Source organism: Drosophila busckii, chromosome 2R, assembly GCF_011750605.1.
Source record: "Drosophila busckii strain San Diego stock center, stock number 13000-0081.31 chromosome 2R, ASM1175060v1, whole genome shotgun sequence".
Classification (NCBI taxonomy): domain Eukaryota; kingdom Metazoa; phylum Arthropoda; class Insecta; order Diptera; family Drosophilidae; genus Drosophila; species Drosophila busckii.
In genome coordinates this window covers 5610819-5631452 of record NC_046605.1, presented here as the reverse complement: position 1 = coordinate 5631452, position 20634 = coordinate 5610819, and the positions used below count along the sequence as shown (strand labels likewise).

Sequence of the window (20634 nt, the reverse complement as noted above, 5' to 3'; positions counted from 1 at the left end):
TTTAGCTTATTTACAAATTTGTATTAAAAAATAAAACAAATCTATCTAAAGTTTAAATAAATAAATGGTTAACTGATTCTACATATTTTTGCTCATGATACATGCAATAAAATAATTTTATTTTAATACTATTTAAATATACTTAAGCTGCAGTCAATTTTAAAAATTCTAAATTATATAAATCTAAATTAAATAATTATAATATTAGCTGCATTCTCCATTTAATATTTAATGGCAATAGATTCTTAAAATGTTGTTGCTTTAGTTTTCATTTTATTTTAATTATATTCAATTGTAATAATTTAATTTAAAAAATTCTAAATTATATCAGCTGCATTCGCTGTTTAACATTTTATGGCAATAGATCCCTAAACTGCTGTTGGCTTAGCTTATTTCAAGTTTAAGTTTTTTATTTATTTATTTGTTGTATTTGCATTGCTTTTAATTTAGTCAACTTGTCGCGCGAGTGTATAAAACAGCGCTCAGCCTCCTTGCTCTCTCTCCATCCCTCGTTTTCGCGCTGTTTGCAGCTCCCTTGTATAAACTTTACAACTGTCCAAATGAATATTTGCGGTTGCGCTTAATTCACAAGTGAAACAACAACAACTATCTCATTTTGTTGTGTTATTTTTTTAAGCGCAAAGTTTTATTGTAAACACTGAACTTTGTACGTGCAGCTGGCCAAGTGTCCTTTGTATAGCACGCGCCACGCCCCACGCCCCACTCTCCACTCTATTATTGTATTTGTATTTTAGTTTTTAGCGCATATAAAAAAACAGCAGCGAGTTAACATTGAAGTTCGCGAGCCAAGTTAAGAATCTTGCATTAAGCTGCGTATATAGGCAAAAAGCTTGGCTGTCAAAGTGTCCAGCCTAAGGACTGGCAGGCTCATCCGACTGTCAACTGCTGTTACGCCCGTCCGTGGGCCGTAAATCGTAACTGGTAACTGGTAACTCGTTTGCTTTCATTTTCGACATTTTTATGTGCAATCAAATGCAAATAGAGAGACAGACAAAACTAAAATATAAACACAAACAAGTGCTGGCAACTAAACAAATGCACACATACAAAGATAAGTGTGTGTTTGTGTGTGTTAGTGTAACTGACCTCATTTGTATTCCAACGATGGCGCTGTGATGGAAAACTGTCGGCTCTTGGCAGGCTCTCCAAATTGTCGGGCAGCTTGATGGGTTCGCCATCTGTAAAATGCAACAATAATAATAAATACAATATGCATATATAGAAAGTGTAAGTACAAGTGGCGCAAAAGAGACAAAAGAAACTTCACTTGACCAGGCGCTTAGGCCTGGCCAGGCCAACAGGTGCAACTGTCAGCGCATAAATGCGACAAAAATGTAAATCAGTTTGCCAGCCAGCCATGATTTATAGAATTTAAATGTCAACTTAATAACGCTTCAAGTCAAGAGTTATACAGTCGCACTCCAAGTGCCTTGCTGGCTTCCTTGGCTGCTATCATTTATCAAGTCAACAACTTTTGGCATATGTCTGCTATTATGGCCACGAAAAATGCACTCACAGTGCCTGCAAAATGCGTGCTGACAAACTAAACCTCACAACTTTGCTAGTCATTGAATAATTACGCGCACTTAATGACGCTTGCAACTTAAACGACAAAAGAAACATCGAACTCGAGTTTATTAATATGCCACGCAACTATAAGAATAATAATAAAGCATAGTTGAGCTTAAAATTCACGACTAGCAGTTGCTATAGAAAGCAATTCAAATTATAGCTTAGTAGTTGTAATGTTAGAAATTTTCTTTAATAGTTTAAACCACTTGAAAATAAATTGTAGTGAAAGTCTAGCTTAAGTTTAATTGCAGCTCAATTTAATTTTTTGCACAAATTATTCTGCAAGTAAAACATTGTATTAAACGTTATTTAGCTAGTTAAATATTTTATTGCTTGACAGTGTTGGAAAACGTTGCTTTGCGCATGCTGCAGCACTAAGCAGCAATCGATTAGCTAAACTATTGTAATTTAATTAGCTAGCAACAAATTCTGCGGCCTATGCCCTCAATTTTTTATGAGCATTTGAAAGTTAAACAATGAATTTAGCATAACTAGACGCTGCGCTTTAAGTTATAAGCCAATTTGGCTATTTGGCCGCCAGATCTAGCGGTTTTGGCAAGGCAAATGCGGGATGCATTGTGAACTAGCGGGCAGCGGGAATTCTAGCTAATGTATTTTTGTTGTATATTTATTTATTTATAAACAACAATGTACAGTCGACGATAAAAGAAAAGGATTACAAAAAATATTTAAAATTAAGTTTTAAAATTATGTTTTTGTTTTAAGATTTTATAAACTTATAGATTGGGAGTGTTAAACAGACCCAACATTCGTTGGATTGGGGAAAACCCAAAAACCCAATCAGGGCCGACCTTTTTTTCTTTGCTCATTTTCCAAGCAAATTTATTACCAAAATACTTTCTAGCTGTTTCTGGCTGTTTTCAAAGACTATTTTAGCTATCTGAGGCCATCAAACGTTGGCAGCACTGGTTATAACATAGCTAATCAGCCAGATTAGCTTATTTCAGGCATATATATTTTTATTTTTTTTACTTTTCGTTATTTCATAATTTCATGAATTTCAACTTCAAATTTCAACTGTGAGCTTTTTTTTTTTGGTAAGGTTTTAACATGAGTTTTGACGCAAATTTCGAATCTAGTTTATTCTAGCTTGTTTTTTTCCTCAATCTAGCTTATATTGCCTCTCAAACACTGTAGCTAATAATTGTTTTCAATACTTTTAGCTCAGCAATTTAGCTCAACTGTTTAATAGCACTTAAGCCATAATATTTTATATAATAATTTTACTTATAAAAGGCATTAAAATATATTTTCTACATTTTTTGGCATGGAAATATGCGCATTATTTTATGCAGCTATACAGCATTTTAATAATTGCATTCCTGCACTTATTTTTCAAATATTTTTTTCAGCCCTTGTTTATGCTCCTTCATGCTTTATCTTTAAGTTTACAGGGTATTATAGTACGCCCATTGTATGCTGAACAAATGGCTATCGGCATAAACTTGCGGCCAAACAGTAATTTAGCAAAAAATAGAGAATAAAGTCGCTTACATCTCTCGCTCGCTCGCTCGCGACAAGTGAAACTAAACGTATATATCAAAACCAATACGATTTTGGTAAATAGAATGCACTCAAGAGCCATAAAAAAAGCAAAAACCCAGAATACGTTTGTACAATTTATATAAAGTGCTCAACGTGGCCCCAACAGCTCGCGTAACCAGAAAGTGTTGCCAAATTGCAAATGGCAACGAAAGGGCAAAGTACACACACACACACACTCATATGCAAGAGGGTGAGAGACAGTGCGTGGGGAGGACGACGCAGGTTGAGGGATCAACGTTGATGACGTTGATGTAGTTGGCAGCGCTCAAATGTGTTTGCTCGTAGACATAGTTGGGGAAATTGTTGTCATTGTCGTTGTCGTTCGCGTTGTTTATGGCCATTTTATATGGCGCACGTTTGGCAACACACACGCACACACACACACATATAGTTTTGTAATTTATGGCTATATTTTTAGTTTGATAGCACACTCAAGTTTTATTGCTCAACTAATTTGTCAACTGAGTCGAAAGCCGCAGCCTTGAGCTGAGTTCAGTTCTCGTTCTCGTTCTCTCTGCTTTAAGTGCAGTTGGCGATAATTGTTGCAAAAATGTCGAAACAATCGCGCTGCATATTTTATTATGCAGTCGACAGTCTGCCACAAGCCACATTGTCAAAAAAGCGTATATAACTCTGTTTGATTAATACAAATAAAAAGTTTCTTTAACTGCGCTTTGCATATTTCATGGCAAACGCTCAAAAACTGACGGCGACAGCGACAGCGACGCTGATGCCATAATAGACTGCCCGAGGGGCGGCTAGGCTAGCTTGGGCTTGGGCTGGGTGGTTACAATCACTGCCAAAATACCAGCTCAGGTGCCATCATGAGGTCCCCAGCGCGCCATGTCAGCCTCAACGTCAAGCCAACGTGGCAACGTGGCAAGCGCGACTAAAGCACTTCCAACTGATGTGGCAAGCATAAGCTTTGTTTTGTATGCAGCGCAGGGGGAGAGGGGTGCAGACTGAGCATAATTTTACGTCTTTTGCTTAATTGTGACAAATGCGCTTTGGCATGAAAAAAAAATACGCACAAGACTCGCATAATTTGCAAAGCTTTAAGCGAGAGCGGCGCAGCTCTCTCTCTCTCTCTCTCTCTCTCTGGGGTGCAGAGGTCAACCTCGCCACACACAAAAGATGAAGGTAGTCCGCGCAAATAGCACAAAAGAGTTGACATAAATAATAAATTTTCGTTTTTACAACACTTTTTGGCTGTGGCACGTTGTGCTGCCAATTTGTGGCCTGCCAAATTGTGGCTAATAAATATCTGACAGTTACCCAGCCAAACAAAAAACAACAACAAGTTACGATAGGCAACACTGACAGCGACACACACACACACACACACACACACATTGTTGTGTGTATTAAAACAACAAAAGAAAAATTGTTTGCACCGTCGCTGAGTGCAGCGAGTGTGAAATTACTTTTGTTTAGCTAACAAATCTTCAACTCGCAGCTCGCAACGCATTCGCACAATTAAAAGCCATTAAAAGTGTCTGCCTATCACAATAGCTAAGGCCTAATAACAACAACAACAGCAGCAACAAATTGCAGCTGCTGCTTAATTCCAAGAACTAAACTAAGCAGTTGTAGTTAATGACGTCTTAAGCTAAAGCACGCTGCCTAGCTAAAAGTTAAAGTAAACAAACCTAAGATAAGCAACTAAAGACGTCATAGTTAAGTTGACATTTATTTATAATTATTATAATTATGCACAATCAGTAAAACTGCTTAGATAAACAAAGCGGCAACTGAACAGCGCAGCAAGTATAGAAAAAGTTTATAGAGCAAATGGAAGTCGATTAAAACAATAACAAAATTTGCTTAAATACTGCTTGACAGCAGTGCTGCTAACTAATTTTAAGCACAGCTGTTAAATTTGCTATAATTTTGTTAAAAAATCAATCAAGCTAATGCAAATAATTCAATTAATTAAGTTTTTGAGCAAAAGGCAGCAAAGTCCAAACATTTATAATAAATAAATAAATAAATAATAAAATAAGCAAAATAAAGTCAATAAATGTCTTAAGTCCCCAGTAGCTAAGGCTGCCTCCCTTGAATCTTAAGATTTAACTTAAAGCCTACAGTTATATAAATAAATAAGTAAATTCAATAAACAATAGAAATTTATAATTATTGCTTATTATGAATATTATTAATGCATATTGTATTGCATTTAATATATAACTGTATTACTAGCGCCTTGTTAGCAATGCCAAACAAACTCAAAAAAGATAATTGAAGTTTAAGCAACAATTCTTATTTGAACTTAGCAAAGTCTCTAATTGTTAAACAAATATTGCAGCAAAAACAACAAAAATACTATATAGTTATATTTAAAGCATGTAATAAATAGTAATGAATTTAAAGTTATGCAACGCGAAATCTTAGCTTAGAAATTCTAAGCTAACTTGCAAACAAGACAATTGAACTTTAACATTCCTATTCATGAATTTATTTATTTATTTTCATTGTAGCCTAGAGTTAAATTCTGGTATAGCCAGAGCAACAAAGGCCTTCAGGCTCTATTCATGAATTTACTCATAATATATTAAATCGAATTAATAAATAAATGCCAGCTGTAACTATTGTAAAAGAATAAACTAAAGCAGCAACAGCAGTAGCAGCTGCTATAGCAGCTAATATAACTAATCTTGCAATAATATTTATTTTTAACTCTTTGTATAATTTCTAAATAAAAAACTATGAACATTTCTATGCACAATAAATTTGCCATAAATATTAAAGCACTCTAGCAATAATTCTTACAACTTTTCTTTACAATTTGTAATATTATTATGCTTATAAACAAGTTATTAGAGCTCAGTCTAAGCGCAAAGGCAACAAAGTGGCTGCATTATCTTATCGCAAGCATCACAAAGTAAACTTTACTCTATAGTAAATATAAAGCAGCGACTACAACTACTTATGACAGCGGCGCGTTGCTTGATTTATGCACACACACACACATATAGAAACATATAAACACAAATTTGTGTAGACGCCGCGTTGCGGCTGATAAAAATCATGTAGCGTCTGTCAGGCTTTGGTTTTAGTTTCTTTTTGGGGCAACGTGGATTGCATTACTAGCAGCCATTTCTCAGCTTGGGGTTTAGCATATTGTGTTGGCAGCAAACAGCAATTAAAAGACACATAACAACAAATAAGCGTGTCGGCCATTAAGCGAAAACAATAATTACTAATAACAGCAAAAGGCTATGCAATTGTTGTATGCAACGTTGCCACAGCGAAAAGGTTGGCAAGGATTAACATAAAAATGCAACAAAGCTTAGCCCGAAACGAAAAGAAACACAGTTGGCCACAGTTGGCAAAAGTTTGCAAACGTCTCAAAGTCATAAAAGTGCTATTAATGAATTTTCTAACCAAAGCGACACAACGAACGAGTCGCTGAGAATGCTGAGCAAAACAAAAGCAGCTCCAAATGCAATAAATTATTCACATTTATGAGCGCACTAGCGGCAGCAGTGCTTGTCAACGTGGCGTATGAGCAATGTGGCCCCTTGGTCTACAACTTCAATACAATTACGTGCGGCTTTGGCGTTGCTTTTCTTTTAAATCACAAATTTTTACATTTGCCTAAATGATTTTCATACATTTTCGTACAGCTGCCCCAAAGCAGCGGCTAGTCCATGGAAAAGTTTTATTTCAATGTCTTACAGCTGTCAGGGGCATGCCACACACTCACACACTCGGTCAGTTTGTTGCCCCCTTTGCAAATTATATTAATATGCAGTCGTTGAATTCTTTTCGACTCTAAACCACAGACACAAAATATATATTTTTTCTTTATTTGCCTTACGGGTTGCATGCCACACACAGCTCAGGTATAAATATATGAAAACACTTTTTTCTGTGCTTCATGCCACATTTTTTTTTGGTAGCACATTCTTGTTGTTGGTTTTTAGCAGCGAAAGCTGTAATTTATTTTAATGCCAGTATTTATCAAGTACATATAACATATAAAATATGTGTGTGTGTGTGTGTGTGTGTGCCCGCTAGCCAAACTTTTACATAAATTGTAAATTAAACATTTAAAGTGCCATGAAATTAGCGGCGCTAAAAACACATGGAAACAAGCAAACTATGCGCGCTCTATTAAAAATACATAAAAACCCAAAATCGAGTCGAGCGAGAGTCTGCCCAGCAAATTAATCTAAATAGCTGAAACTAATAACTATTAAATGTACAGTGGGGTAGCTGTGACTAGCAAACAGTAGCAGCAAATGTTAATAGATGCGCTTTGAATATTTAAAATTAATACAGAACTGATTGTTGAAATGTTGAGACTGCTTAATATTTTTTCTGTTGAATTTGTTTGCTTAAATCTATTTATTTTACATTTTAAAGCGCATTGAGTTTGAAATATTTAGCTTGCTTAACTTTAAATACTTTCTTTATAATAATGAATGTATTAAAACAAATATAGAGCTGATTGATTGTTGAGTTATTTCCAATTATTGCAACAAATGTTGAAAGTGTTGAATATTTTTTCTGTTCAATTTGTCTGCTTAAATTTATTTATTTTACATTTTACATGCGCTTTAAGCATTTAATTTGAAATACTTATAGTATTTGAAATATATTTAATAGTAGAATGAAAAGTAAGCTATGAATATTTACAACTAATAAATATCTCATTGATTGTTAAGTTATTTCCAATGCTTGCAACAAATGTTGAGACTGTTTAATATTTTTTCTGTTTAATTTGTCTGCTTAAATTTATTTATTTTACACTTTATAAAGCGCATTTAATTTGAATTATTTAGCAGCATAACTTTAAAAACTTTCTTTACAATAATTTTGTTTTACCTGCGACTTTCCATTGCAACTTTCTACTTATTGAAAAGTAAATAAATAAGTTCGATATTTAATTGCTGCGCTTTATTTTTTGAAGCTTGCAACTTCTTTGCACTTTTAGCACTAACTCTAATCAAATTCCACTGTCTAGCAGTTACTCACTGCTCTTGTAGCTCTTGCCCTCTACAGCTTTCCCCAGACTGTTTGCCAACCAAAATTTTCATTTAGTTTGGTATTTACGCTTGCATATCATTTAATATACCCATTTTTGTTTTATAGTCTAGCTGGCCTAGGTATTAAAACTAATATTTATCTAACAAAATTAATATGGTTGTAAAGCTAATAGACACCAGGGGTTTGAGTTTGGGGCAGGCACAAAAACTGTTTGTCCAAACGACAAAAGCGACAAATGTAGCACAGTTTTGGGCGCTCGCTGGCACGATAAGCCAAATAAATAACGTTGGGGCCAACAGTGAAGCAGCCCAAACCCAAATTGGCTGTCAATGCAACACACACGCAACGCACACACACATACGTATACGCATTGTTCCAATAAATCTATTTGCATGCGTGCTCTAATCGAAGCACCTGCCCTGCAACGTTGGAGGCAACAAATTGTAACTGGGCACCAACAACATATTAATCCAAATTAGCATCAAAGTGATTTAATTGCTTGGAATTTTGCGTTGGCAAACACTTTTCGTACTTTTAGGAGCACACACACACACACACACACACAGCTGCAGTTGTCTATAGTTGGGGCTTGTAAACATGCCAGGGCCTAGGCCTTTGCATTTTGTCACCATTCGGCCATCGATCAGGCTAAACAACAAGGCAACTGCCACAGACACACACTTTGCCTTTAAGCCATGTCGGCAACTTTAAAATGCTGTAGCTGCTGGCGCTATAAATTGCTTAAAGCCCGCACGATTTATGTAGCTTTTAGTAATATGAGCAAATATATTACGTGCCACGTTAAACCAGGCGTAATGCACACACAGAGAGAGCGACAGAGGATCATGCAACATATTTGAGGGCAGCCAAACTAATTGAATTGCTCACTGCAAATTAATAGGCGCACATCAAATACCAAACAAAAAAAAAAAGGCACACACGCCCACCAGCTGCACACTGGCTGGCAAAATTAAAGGTCGAGTCGTAAACCCAATTCAAATCTAACTTTGAGTGTAGCCAAGTGTGCAAGGCTCGCTCATGGGCAATATTTATTGAGTACGTGATCTACGACAAAATTCGTATGTGAGCGCTTTTGAATTTTTTATTGGCCTTGCTTGTGGTCAGCTCTACACTCTTAACTGCCTTTTCGGGCTAGCAGCTGCTCGTTTCGCATGCAAAGGGGCAGCCCAGCAAAAGTGGCTTATTAAAATTTTGTCAACTTGCGACTTTCGGACTGAAATGTTTTGAGATTCGTTTGCCATTTTTATTACTTTTTCACACTTTTGCATGCAACTTGAGATTTGAAGTTGCGCTCCCCTGACATTGTGGCTTATACATTGCTAACAACTTGCAACTTGCATGTATTTGAGCTTTAAATAGCAGTTAAGCTGCATTAATATAACAGAGTTACTATTGAAATGCGGTTAGAATTTATGAGAATCGCTAATAAAACCATGAGCGTAGTTCGGAGCAGCTTGAAGCGACTTCACATTTAAGATTTGCCTGCTCCGAGCTTGAGTCAAGACCCTTAAGCTAAAATATAATATGATAAATAAACTATACTATAACATTGCTTCTTTAATTATAATATTAGCTAAAGTTATGGATTAGCAACGCTTATCCAAGAGTTTCTGCTTTAATTTTAAATCAGTTCAATGGCAATCAGAACTAAATCAAAGTCAAATATGAGCAAACTAAGCAGCAATTAAAGCTTTGGTACATGAGTTAGACATCAAAACGTTTGAAATGCTCAAAAACTACTAACAAATAATTTAAATTAAATTTAAAAAATCAATTCACACCGACCACATTACCAATCGCCAATTCACAATCAACCAACTGTTTTGTTGCTTATTCAAATGGAGTTCCTATGCTCGAAACAAATGGTGTTGCATTACTTAAGCTTTAATTGTTCGTTGGTAAGTTCATTAATGAAATCAACAACAAACGCACCAAATCGTACTGAAGTGTATGCAATTGTTCAAGTAACTTTAATAACTATTAAATTTAATAACATTTTCTAAAGAGAGCAGCTAATTAGCATATGAGCTCATAACGTTTAAGCAACTTTAACTTATAGTTAATTTTTATCAAGTAGAGCCTTTATATTTATAATTTGCTACGCTTAAAGTCTTCAAGACTGCGCTGGCTGTTATGCAATACGCTTGTTAAGCATGTGTGTGTGTAAAAGATACACACACTTATAGTCATTTATAGGTATAACGCAGCAATGAGCCCAAAGGGGAGAGTGAGTGGGGCCAGAGCTCTGCCTGGCGGGCAGTAGTCACAACAATGGCATGCCAAAGACAATAAAATTGACTGGGACAACAAGCAGCAACAGTGGCTCACACACACACTCGCACACACATGCATAGGGCAACACTTGTTGGTTTTTCATTGACGCACTTTGGTGGGCGAAAAGTTTTTAGCGTGCCCAAGTGAGTGGGAGTTCGCAGCGCACAAAAGTATGCTACAAAACGCGCATAATGAAGCTGCTCATAAACGAAAAATGAGTTTTGTTGTTTTTTGCATGAAATGTTAACTTGCCACACACACACATACAGCTGTATGGTGTATTGTGCGGCATAAAAAACACTTAAAATGCCGTTAAGTTAAAATAATAAAGTTAAGCTGCCGTCGGGCAGCAACAAAATCTAATGTGACAATGGGCAACAACAAAAGCCGCTGCTGCTGCTGCTGCCGTTTGTTGCACAATTGCTGACATATTTCAATGTGCAACAAAAGACAAGGAAGACATAAATGAGACGTGTGTGTGTGTGTGTGGAGTACGCAGGCGGTTCAACAAAAACTAAACCAAGCAAACAAACAAACAAACACACAGAGCGAGTAAAAAAGGCAAATGCCAAAGCAAATGTTGTGCATATTTTGCATTGTTAGCGACATAAAATCGCACACACATACGCACAACACACACACAAACGTAGGCAGGTGTAATGGTCTGTTGAAAGGCTTTTGCTTTGGTTGCTTGGCTTGGCGCGCGGTCTTTTGTTTCAATTGTCTGTAGTTTAGGCTTAGGTTTTGCACTCGTTAACTATGCCCCAGTGTATATGTGTGTGTGTGTGTGTGCGCGACGTTTCGCACGCGTTACGTGGAATGGCGTGCGAATTATGGCACAGGAAGATATGAAATAAAATTTAATGAAATGTTTATAAAATGAAAATGAGGCAAGCACACACACACATACGCACAACTATAGTTAGAAAATGCCCAGTAAGCTAGAAAAAGAGTTAACAACAACAACAACAGCTAAACACACACAGTTAGTTAGACAAACATGCAACAACAAATAACGAATAAATTTAAACAAATACAAACTTGTTGGCTACGCTTTGCTTTTTGTTTAATTGATTCGACGCCCAATGCGTGCCACGCCTACAACTGGCATACTTACTCACGCTGAGCGGCAACAGCGCACTTTGCAAATGGCTAAAGATCTGCCTGTGATGATGATGATGTCCCAGATTATTGAAGTACAGGTGGTTCTGATGCAGCGACAGCTGCTGGTGGTGATGATGATGATGATGATGATGATGCAGCGCCGTCAAATGTTGCTGCTGCTGCTGTGCCAGTTGATGTTGCTGCTGCTGTTGCTGCTGCTGCTGCAATTGCTGCTGCTGTTGCTGCAGCATTAGCTGCTGCTGCTGCTGTTGCTGCTGCTGCTGTTGTTGCTGTTGCTGTTGAGCTAAATGTTGCTGCTGTGCATAGACTGCTGCCGTCGGCTGTGCTGCAGCAATTGCTGTGGCTGCTGCTGCTGCTGTTGCTGGCGGCGTGGGTAGCACTGCTGCTACAGCTGCTGCTGCCGCTGTTGCTGCTGCTGCTGTTGTTGCTGTTGCTGTCGCTGTTGCCAGTATGTGTGTTGCCGCTGCACGATGCTGACTTTGTACTGTATTCAAACTGTGTATCGAGGCATGCACCGCCGACTGATAGATAATCCCGTTATTCGACATCGCCGTCATTGACTGATGATGCGCATAGGCGGCCATAGTCGGATGAGCTGCTCCTGGCTGCACTGCCGCCGTCGCTGCCACAGGCGCTAGAGGCAGCGCTCTATAGCCCGCCATTAATACACTTTGTTTTTATTTTTTCTTACACTTTACACTTTTTTTTTTAATTCGTTTCTGCGTCTTTTCGCGTTGCAATTTGTGCGGCTACTGCTGCTGCTAAATGAATTTAAATATATTTAGCTAGCAATATATTTTTACTCTGCTCTCTGCGTAGATTTTAGGCTTAGTTCAGTTTTGATAATGTCACTCTATGCCGCGCTGATAACAAAAACTTATCTTGACACACGAGTCGTTTGTCAACACAAATTTTCGAAAAAAATTCAACTCCAGTGGCGCCAGCGCCTTTTTTTTAGTTTAACTCTATAACATTAACTATTTATAAATTGTATTTTTTGTGTATCTCAGTTTATGCAAATATTTGTTACAACGACCTTGAACTCAAGTTCAATTCACTTTTAGTTGACTTGGCTTTTGTTTAATTTTCTTACAGCTTTACAACATTTTGTTTAAGATAAAACTAACTTGACATTAAGCTTAATTTATGCAGTCTATGAATTTTAATTTAAGACACTAAACCACTTGGATTTGATGAGCTATAAAAATTTAGCAGCGACCCTAAAATGCTTTTTATATAATTTAATTTAAGACTCTAATGCTGACACTTTAAATAAGTCAAAGATGAATTTTTATTAACTAAAACAAATTTTGTTTAATGCGAATTGAACAAATAAGAATTTTGCATTTTAATTAACTAAAACAAATTTTGTTTAATTTCAATTGACACACTTTTGTTTTTAGCTTCACAGTTATAATATCAGTTATAATTCGAAGCTTATCGAAATTAAATCTAAGTAGCTGCAGTTTTTTGTTTATTGGCAATTTATATTTTAGCAAATCTAATGTTAAAATTTAAAATACACAGCTTAGTGTTATAAATTTCCAAATTTTGTTTACAATTTGTAGCTTGTCAAAATAAAATATAAGTTGCAATTGTTTATTAGAAATTTTGCTTTGTTTATTAGAAATTTATGTATTTAGTTTAGCAAATCTAATATAAATTATTTAAAAATTTAAAATACACAGCTTATTGTTATAAATTTCTAAATTAGACTATATCCAATTTTGTTTACAATTTGAAACTTGTCGAAATGAATTCCAAAAATTAACACTCAATGACAAATTATAACAAAGTTTTCAAAATTTATGTGGCATTGGCATTAAATTTAAAGATTTATTGTTGATAAAAACATTATGGATATGAAAACAATATCTAAGGCACTCAAGATTTGAATTTCGAAATTGTTGTAACATTTTTTGCAATATTAAACTTTAAAATTCATTAATTTTCCTTACATTGTTTGTTTATTTCATAGGAGTAATATCACATTTTGCTTATTTGGTTTCTAAAGTTTCTAAAAATTTAATATTTTATTTTTTCCTAGCACATTTGATTGTTATACAATAAGAATTGCACTTATGCTAAACACTTTATATTTAAATTAAATTTAGTAATGATGTTTGATTAATTTAATTGTATAATTTAGTAAGGAACACACAAACACATCGAATACATTTAGGTAGACATTGATAGTTATATAACAACAATAACAACACCAATAATAAAATATATATATGTAACAGTAATTGAACATTTGTATACAAGTAAATATTGAAATGAAGTGTTGTATGGGCTTAAGAAAATATACAGAGTACACCAATTACAGTTGACAACATTGATATAACGTTAAAAATAAATAAACACAACGAGTGCGAGAGTTGGAAATTGCACACAGAGTTTAAATAAAATAAAACACACAGTTACAGTTACGCAGCTAAGGTAAACAAATTACATAAACAATTAAGAGGGAGAGATCGAATGCAAGTGGAAAAACCTTAAAGCTGAGCTGAAGGATTGAGCTGGAGCTGTAGCTGAAGCTCAAGCGTGAGCTGCTTATTGACAAACAATATTGACATATTGCAGAAGCGAGCGTAAACTACGCGTAACGTAACCAATACGTAAGACGTAACGTTATAAAACGACGATAAACAGCGCGACGAGATAAACGAAACGACGACGTGCGACACGTTGGCCCAAGGTCTGAGAACTGAAAGCCAAAGCCCAAAGCAAAAGCGTAGCCGTATGTCCTTGTTGTCGTTGGAAGTCGTAAATGCGACACGAGCGGCAATCGGGCGAGCTGGCTGTGCATTCAGCCAGGATTCGTCGGTTGGCTGCCAAGCTGCAGCAGCGTGAGCAAGCGGGATAGCAATATGAGCAAAGCGTGCAGCATAACGAATGATGATGTATGTGTGTGTGTGTGTGAGCTGCTGCCTAATGCCAGCAGCAGCAGCAGCAGCAGTTAGAGCTGCTGGCATACGTAGCGTATGCGTTATATGCTGCTCAATTAGCCTAATTCTGTAGCACTGTGTGGGTTGGTCGACAGCACCTACACACACCCACACACATACACACACACACACATACAGCGTATAGGCATTTCTATTGCCAAACTGTCAGCGCAGTTAGGGGTTGGTTAGTTTGCCAGCGTATCCGAGCCCGAGACCTGCGCACAGCTCAAGCGCCTAACAAAACATCAACTGACGCTGCTGTGGGCTCCTACCCCAAAAAACAATGCAGCGCATTCCATGCACGTGGCATACAGAGGTTACAGTTATGCGCGCGGCATGCCGCTTCAAGTGCCTGCCACACTTGTCGCTGTTGCATTTACTGGAATTTTTTAATCAAATTGCGCGCGCGAGACGCCAACGCGCAAATATGCTGCACCTAAACGCCCAAAAAAACAAAACATATTACACATACGCCCTGTGTGGATTAACACACATTTTAGCCCAGCGGCTAAGCTCTAAACTTTCCATTAAGCAGCACATGCATACAGGTTGTATGTACAGTGAGCACTTCGTGTGCTTTTTGTTATCTAAGTATGTCAGCTCGATGGCGATTAATGGCCGTGTAGTCAGTTGATTAATGCTCGATGAAATTGGCTTGATAGCCACAATTAGTTTGCTATTAAATTTATATAAATAACAGAGCTTGTTAAATGGATAGCGATATATACAAAATTATGCTGTTATTTATATGTATTGAAAGTAATAGGCATATATATAGTAATGGATATAAAGGCAGGACAGAGCTGCAAAACTCTTATGAAGAGAGTCAGTAGTTAAATCAATAAATAATTATTTGAATAATTCGTTATAGGATAGACAAAGACTTTTAATAGAAAACAGCTTAATCCGTTTTCTTTTTTTTTAATCCACTATAAAATAGTTGTAAGTAGAGTGAATTTAGTTAACATAAATATGAAAAGTAATATATATAGTAATAGTTATATAAATACTCCTTAGCTAATCCAGGACAAATCACTATTATAAATAGAAGCAGCAATTAAATCAATAAATAACTATTTGAACAAATCGTTAGCAGCAAAGTTTTTAATAGAGAAAAGTTAAAGCGATGAGCGTCTAACTCTACCATAAAGTATTTGTTTATAGTGTGAAGTTAAAACACTTTTGCTAGTGAACACAAATATGAAAATACATATATAGTAATAGATATATAAATACTCTGCTTAGCTAATTCAGAACAGAGGTCTATTATAAACAGCAGCATAAATAACTATTTATACAGATAAACGTTAAAGCGATGAGCTCCTTTTTTACTCCGCCATAAAGTATTTGTTTATAGTGTGAAGTTAAAACACTTTAACATAAATATGAAAAGTAATATAGATATACGCTTGGATCACCATTTCATTAAATTACTTAGATCAGCTGTACAAATCTATTCCTAATTAAATTTTGGAAGTAATTTCCAACAAAGGCGAATCCACACATTATTAATTAATCATTAAGTTTTTTAAATCGCATAATTGTTGCTTTAAAAACAATTTACAATGAATTTATGTCAGATAGATACTAAAAAATTCATTAAAATCTTATCTTAAGCGTTTTATGATACAAATTTGTTTCATTTTAAAGTAAATTCATTGCAGTTTAATAAAAAAAATTATTGCTATATATTGCAATATAGCTCAATTGGTCTAGCAAAAAATAATCACTAATGGTGAGTTAGATGGGGGGGCGATGATACTGAACTTAATAAATTAAATTCTCTATCCACGATCAGCTAATTAGTTTATAAATAAGATATATATTCTTTAATCGATGAACTAATTGGATGTACGGAAGACATATATTCTTTATAAACTAATTAGCTGAACGTGCTTAGAGCTTTTGATTATATATTAAGTTTATTGTGGCGCTTGCTTTGCTACAAGCTCTAAGCATTTAATAGAAATAAAATAACAATGCAAATAATAAAGAACTAATTGAATAAAGCGTTATTAAGAATTTATTATTATATATATATTCTATATTTTATTCATATTATATTCTACCAGAAGTAGGCACAATGGATATTTTAGGTCGCAGCGCATATTTACTTCAATTAATTAGAATATAATAAATAATAAAATTTTATTATCACTGCTCTAATAGAAAAAGAAGCGACTACGTTGCGCTCAGCAATTTTTACTCTACTGTATATTTGTTTTATATAAATATAAAAGCAATTAATGCTAAGCAATAAATAATTTAAGGCGCTGCTTTGACATATTTAAGCTGCAAAGTCAAGCCAAAGGCTGCACTATGATCTATAACTAAAAGATTTAAGCACACATATGGCTACATTTATTAACTGAGCTAGTAAATTATGCTTAATAAATTATTTAAACATTCTGTACATAAAGCTTTACGCTATTGAAAAATGTTTATTTTATTTCAGCACAATTTCTATTTTCATAATAAAAGTGCCATAAACTTTAAACTAGCACGCAGTACTTTTGTTTTTAGCCATATTTGCTTACGACTAATGCTAACTGCAGCTATTAGACAATGTTTAATTGCCATATGTGCAATTTACGCTTGTTTACTATCCAAGCTTTGTGTGTGTGTGTGTGTGTGTGTTTGTAATTCTAAAACACTTTGTAAGCTTTTGCAAAAATCAGGGCATTGCAAATATTGTCAAAAGCATGCAACAAAAAGTTGCATGCAACGATTAACTAAAGCAAAGAGCCTTGTGGCACATTAAACAAAAATCTACAGCTGTGACTGAGGAGGCGTGGCAATGGCAAATTAGTCACGCTGTTATCTAATGAGCCACCTACATGGCCAAACCTACGCTAGACTCACTTTAAACTACACTTTGCTATCTCTTTGTGTCAGTAAGTTGCACTGCATGTGTGTGTGTGTGTGTGTGTGTGTGTGTGTGAAGTGGTGCCAGGCGCCAGAGCCATCATAATTTGTAATTTAACTTAGAAGCAGGAGCGCTACGTTTGTTTGCCCCTTTTCTTTTTAGCCAATTTTTTTGTTAGCAGTTTGGCATATTTTCTGCTTTTTTTTCTTCAACGCTCTGCTCAAGTTTCATAACAACGGAAATGCAAAAGTTTCTTTTTTGCGCCGAAAAACAAAGCGCAGCAACTTTTTTATTTCTCTTGGCAATTATGTGCTTGAAAAAAAAAAGAAGGAATAATGATAATGAAGCAAAGCCAAAGGATTGAAGAAAAGTGCAAAAAACACATGTGAAAAAAACGAAAAGTTTTTTTTTGCATGCATGCAAAAGTATCTCATAGATACAAATTGTGAAGGCACACACGTGTATAAAAAGTATAAATTTTTTTGTGGGGGCTCTGTTGGTAATTTGTTTAATTTGCTTGCCTTCAAAAAATCAAAATAAATAAACAAGCCACGCAGGGCATAAGCGACTATAGAGTACGCTGTAGACTTGGCAGCGCATTAAGCCAAATGGCAGTTGCAAGTTGTAAACAAATGTTGTTGTGCTTGTTTTTTGAAGGTTGCTTTTAGCTAATGGCGCTGTTGGCTTTGATAAAGGCTAAACTAAACTACAACTAAATTAAAATATTTTAAATTTTAGCAGCGCAAAAGTTTTATCAATAAAATGCAGCGCATGCTAAAAAAAATTCAGGCAGGCGGCGTTAGCTGCAAATCAGATAAGTATCTGCTTAAATGTCTGCATGCCACACACACACACACACACACATGCATACATGTACTTGCTATTGGCAATTGAAACATCAGCAATACTTGAGTTTTGCAATATGTCGACAGTAGTCAACAGTTTTGGCCACTTGACGCCCACACGACTTTTGTCTTGGCTTAAGTTATGGCCAAGGCTTAAAAATCACTTAACACTCGACAGTTATTTTGGCTTGTCAGCAAAAAGAAAACGCCCCTTTCTCTCGCTCACTCTCTCGCTGTATCGCGCTGCAATAATCAACAGCTTCACACCAAATCTTACACTTGCTACAATTGCTACAACAACAACAGCTTAAAATATATCAAGTCGGCTGTCTTGCTATTTTTTGTAGACATCAGCATTTGTCTAGCCTTGCCCCAGGCGTGGCACGTGCAGCTGCCACTTGGGCTTATCGATAGCGACAATCTACACAAAAATAAATGCCTAAGCAGCTCGGACTATTCACTTCTTTATGCCTTTAACTTAAACTTAATTACATCGCCTTGCTAGCAGTTGAAGCTGCACTTAGGCCATAACTTTTGCTTAAGTTTCAATTGGCAAAAATTCTTAAGCACTTTACGCTTAAATGAACTAATTTGCTCTTGTTACATGTTGCTTACAATTCAATGGACTTGCAACGCTCACTAATGAACACTGAGACCAAGCAAATGTATTTCGCTGTTAGCCAAAATAAAAGAAGTAAACAACAAGCTTCTTCACCACTGAGACTTCTAACTAGAGAGCAAAGTAAAAGAGCAAAAGATTTGAAAGCGCAAAGTGATGTAAGGCAGGATACTCTTCAATTAATAAACAAATTTATTTAAAGTAAAATTAATACAAACAAACTAAGCACATAAAAGCAAAATATATGGCCAAAAAATATATTAAATTATTATAAATTTATACAATAAATTTAGAAGCTCAAATTAGGTGCAACGTGAAGAGAAATATAAAGAAATATTTAACAAAAAAATGTAAAAGAATAAATAAATTAATAATGTATAAAAAACATCAAAATTGAGAATTTTTATTATTAACTGAAAGTAATTTAATCTACATTAAATTCATAACGAAAATAGCAGCAATCAAAGTATTTGAATATATTTGAAATTCACTAAATCAAATTCAATTAAATTTAAATATTTTATAACTTTATGTTAAAAATAAAACTCAGCAAGAAATTTTAGAAAATATAAATTTGTGAACAATAATAGCAACAATCAAACCGAATATATATGAAAAATATATATTTGAAATTAACTAAATTAAATTCAATTAAATTTAAATATTTTAGAATAAAACACAGCAAGAAATTTTAGAAAATAAATGTAGCATAAAATTGTAAACAACAATAGCAGCAATCAAAGTATAAGTAACAAATATATTTGAAATTGATTAAATAAAATTCAATTAAATTTATTTACTTTATAATAAAACCCAGCACACTATTAAAGCTAATTTCACAGCTGCATATATATTTTTATCTATTTTAAGATCTTGCTGACTTTTGTACATCATCTTCAAGCTTATAACCCTCAGCCGCTTGGCAGCCCACAGGGTATAACTAACAAATGCCGGCTAGTGTGAAAATCAATGAGCCTCCAACCCGTGGCGCGTGCAGCGCGCACAGCTGAGGCACAAACAGTCTCTATATGGGACTGGCGCTTGGGGCCAAGTTTATTCGCATTTAATTGAATAATTCTTAGGCTGACCACGTACGCGCCAAATCAGCGAAAAGAAGCAGCGACGAGGCTCTTAAAGCGCCCAAGCGCTGCAAAGTAGGCAATAGATAAACTTGCTACCAAACAGTAGATCAAGCTGGCAACATAGACAAAGCGCTTTGGAGACTGCGTCACAGGCATTGACACCTGCTGTGCTGAGCTTTTAAATTTATGCGTTGCATGTGAATTTGAAAGAACAGACTTACCGTTCCCAAGCGGCACATTCGTTTGTGGCTGTTGCTCCATTGATGTTGTGGACACTTTATGAGCGGCAGCAGCAGTTGCTGTTGTTGTTGTAGCTGTTGTGGCAGCAGCAACTGCTGTTGTGGTTGACGGCTTGTTGATGCTTTTGCCCAGTCTTAGTAAAGTTGTTGGCGTTGCTGCAGCTGTTGTTGTTGTTGTTGTTGTGGCAGTGGCAGCTGTTGCCTTAAGCTTTTGCAGCGTAGCCGCAACTGCTTTGCTCGCTTTAGCAGTGCGCGTAACGCTTAAGACATGCGGCGGCTGCTGCTGCTGTTGTGGCAAGTTGCTGCTGCTGGCAATTGTGGGCGTTGCCGTCGTTGTGGAGTTGCGTATAACGAGTATAGACTGTGATTTCTCCAGCCGCTTGAGCGTTTGCAGCACAAACGGCGATTTGCTCTCACAGCTGCTCTCCGAGCTAAGACTGCGCGTGGCCTGCCAAAACAAT

General features: G+C 35.8%; 1 protein-coding gene across 8 annotated transcripts in view; it reads right to left on the bottom strand.

Annotated features, from left to right (window-relative positions):
• LOC108597048 overlaps positions 1 to 20634 on the bottom strand; it is a 35558-nt gene that overhangs the window by 11447 nt on the left and 3477 nt on the right. For all 8 annotated transcript variants that reach the window (XM_017983365.2, XM_017983367.2, XM_017983364.2 and 5 more), the window contains 2 exons: positions 20156 to 20621; positions 1108 to 1199 (listed from right to left, as the gene is read on the bottom strand). In XM_017983365.2, the coding sequence (XP_017838854.1) occupies positions 1108 to 1199; positions 20156 to 20621 (558 nt within the window). The remainder of the gene's footprint in view (positions 1 to 1107; positions 1200 to 20155; positions 20622 to 20634) is intronic.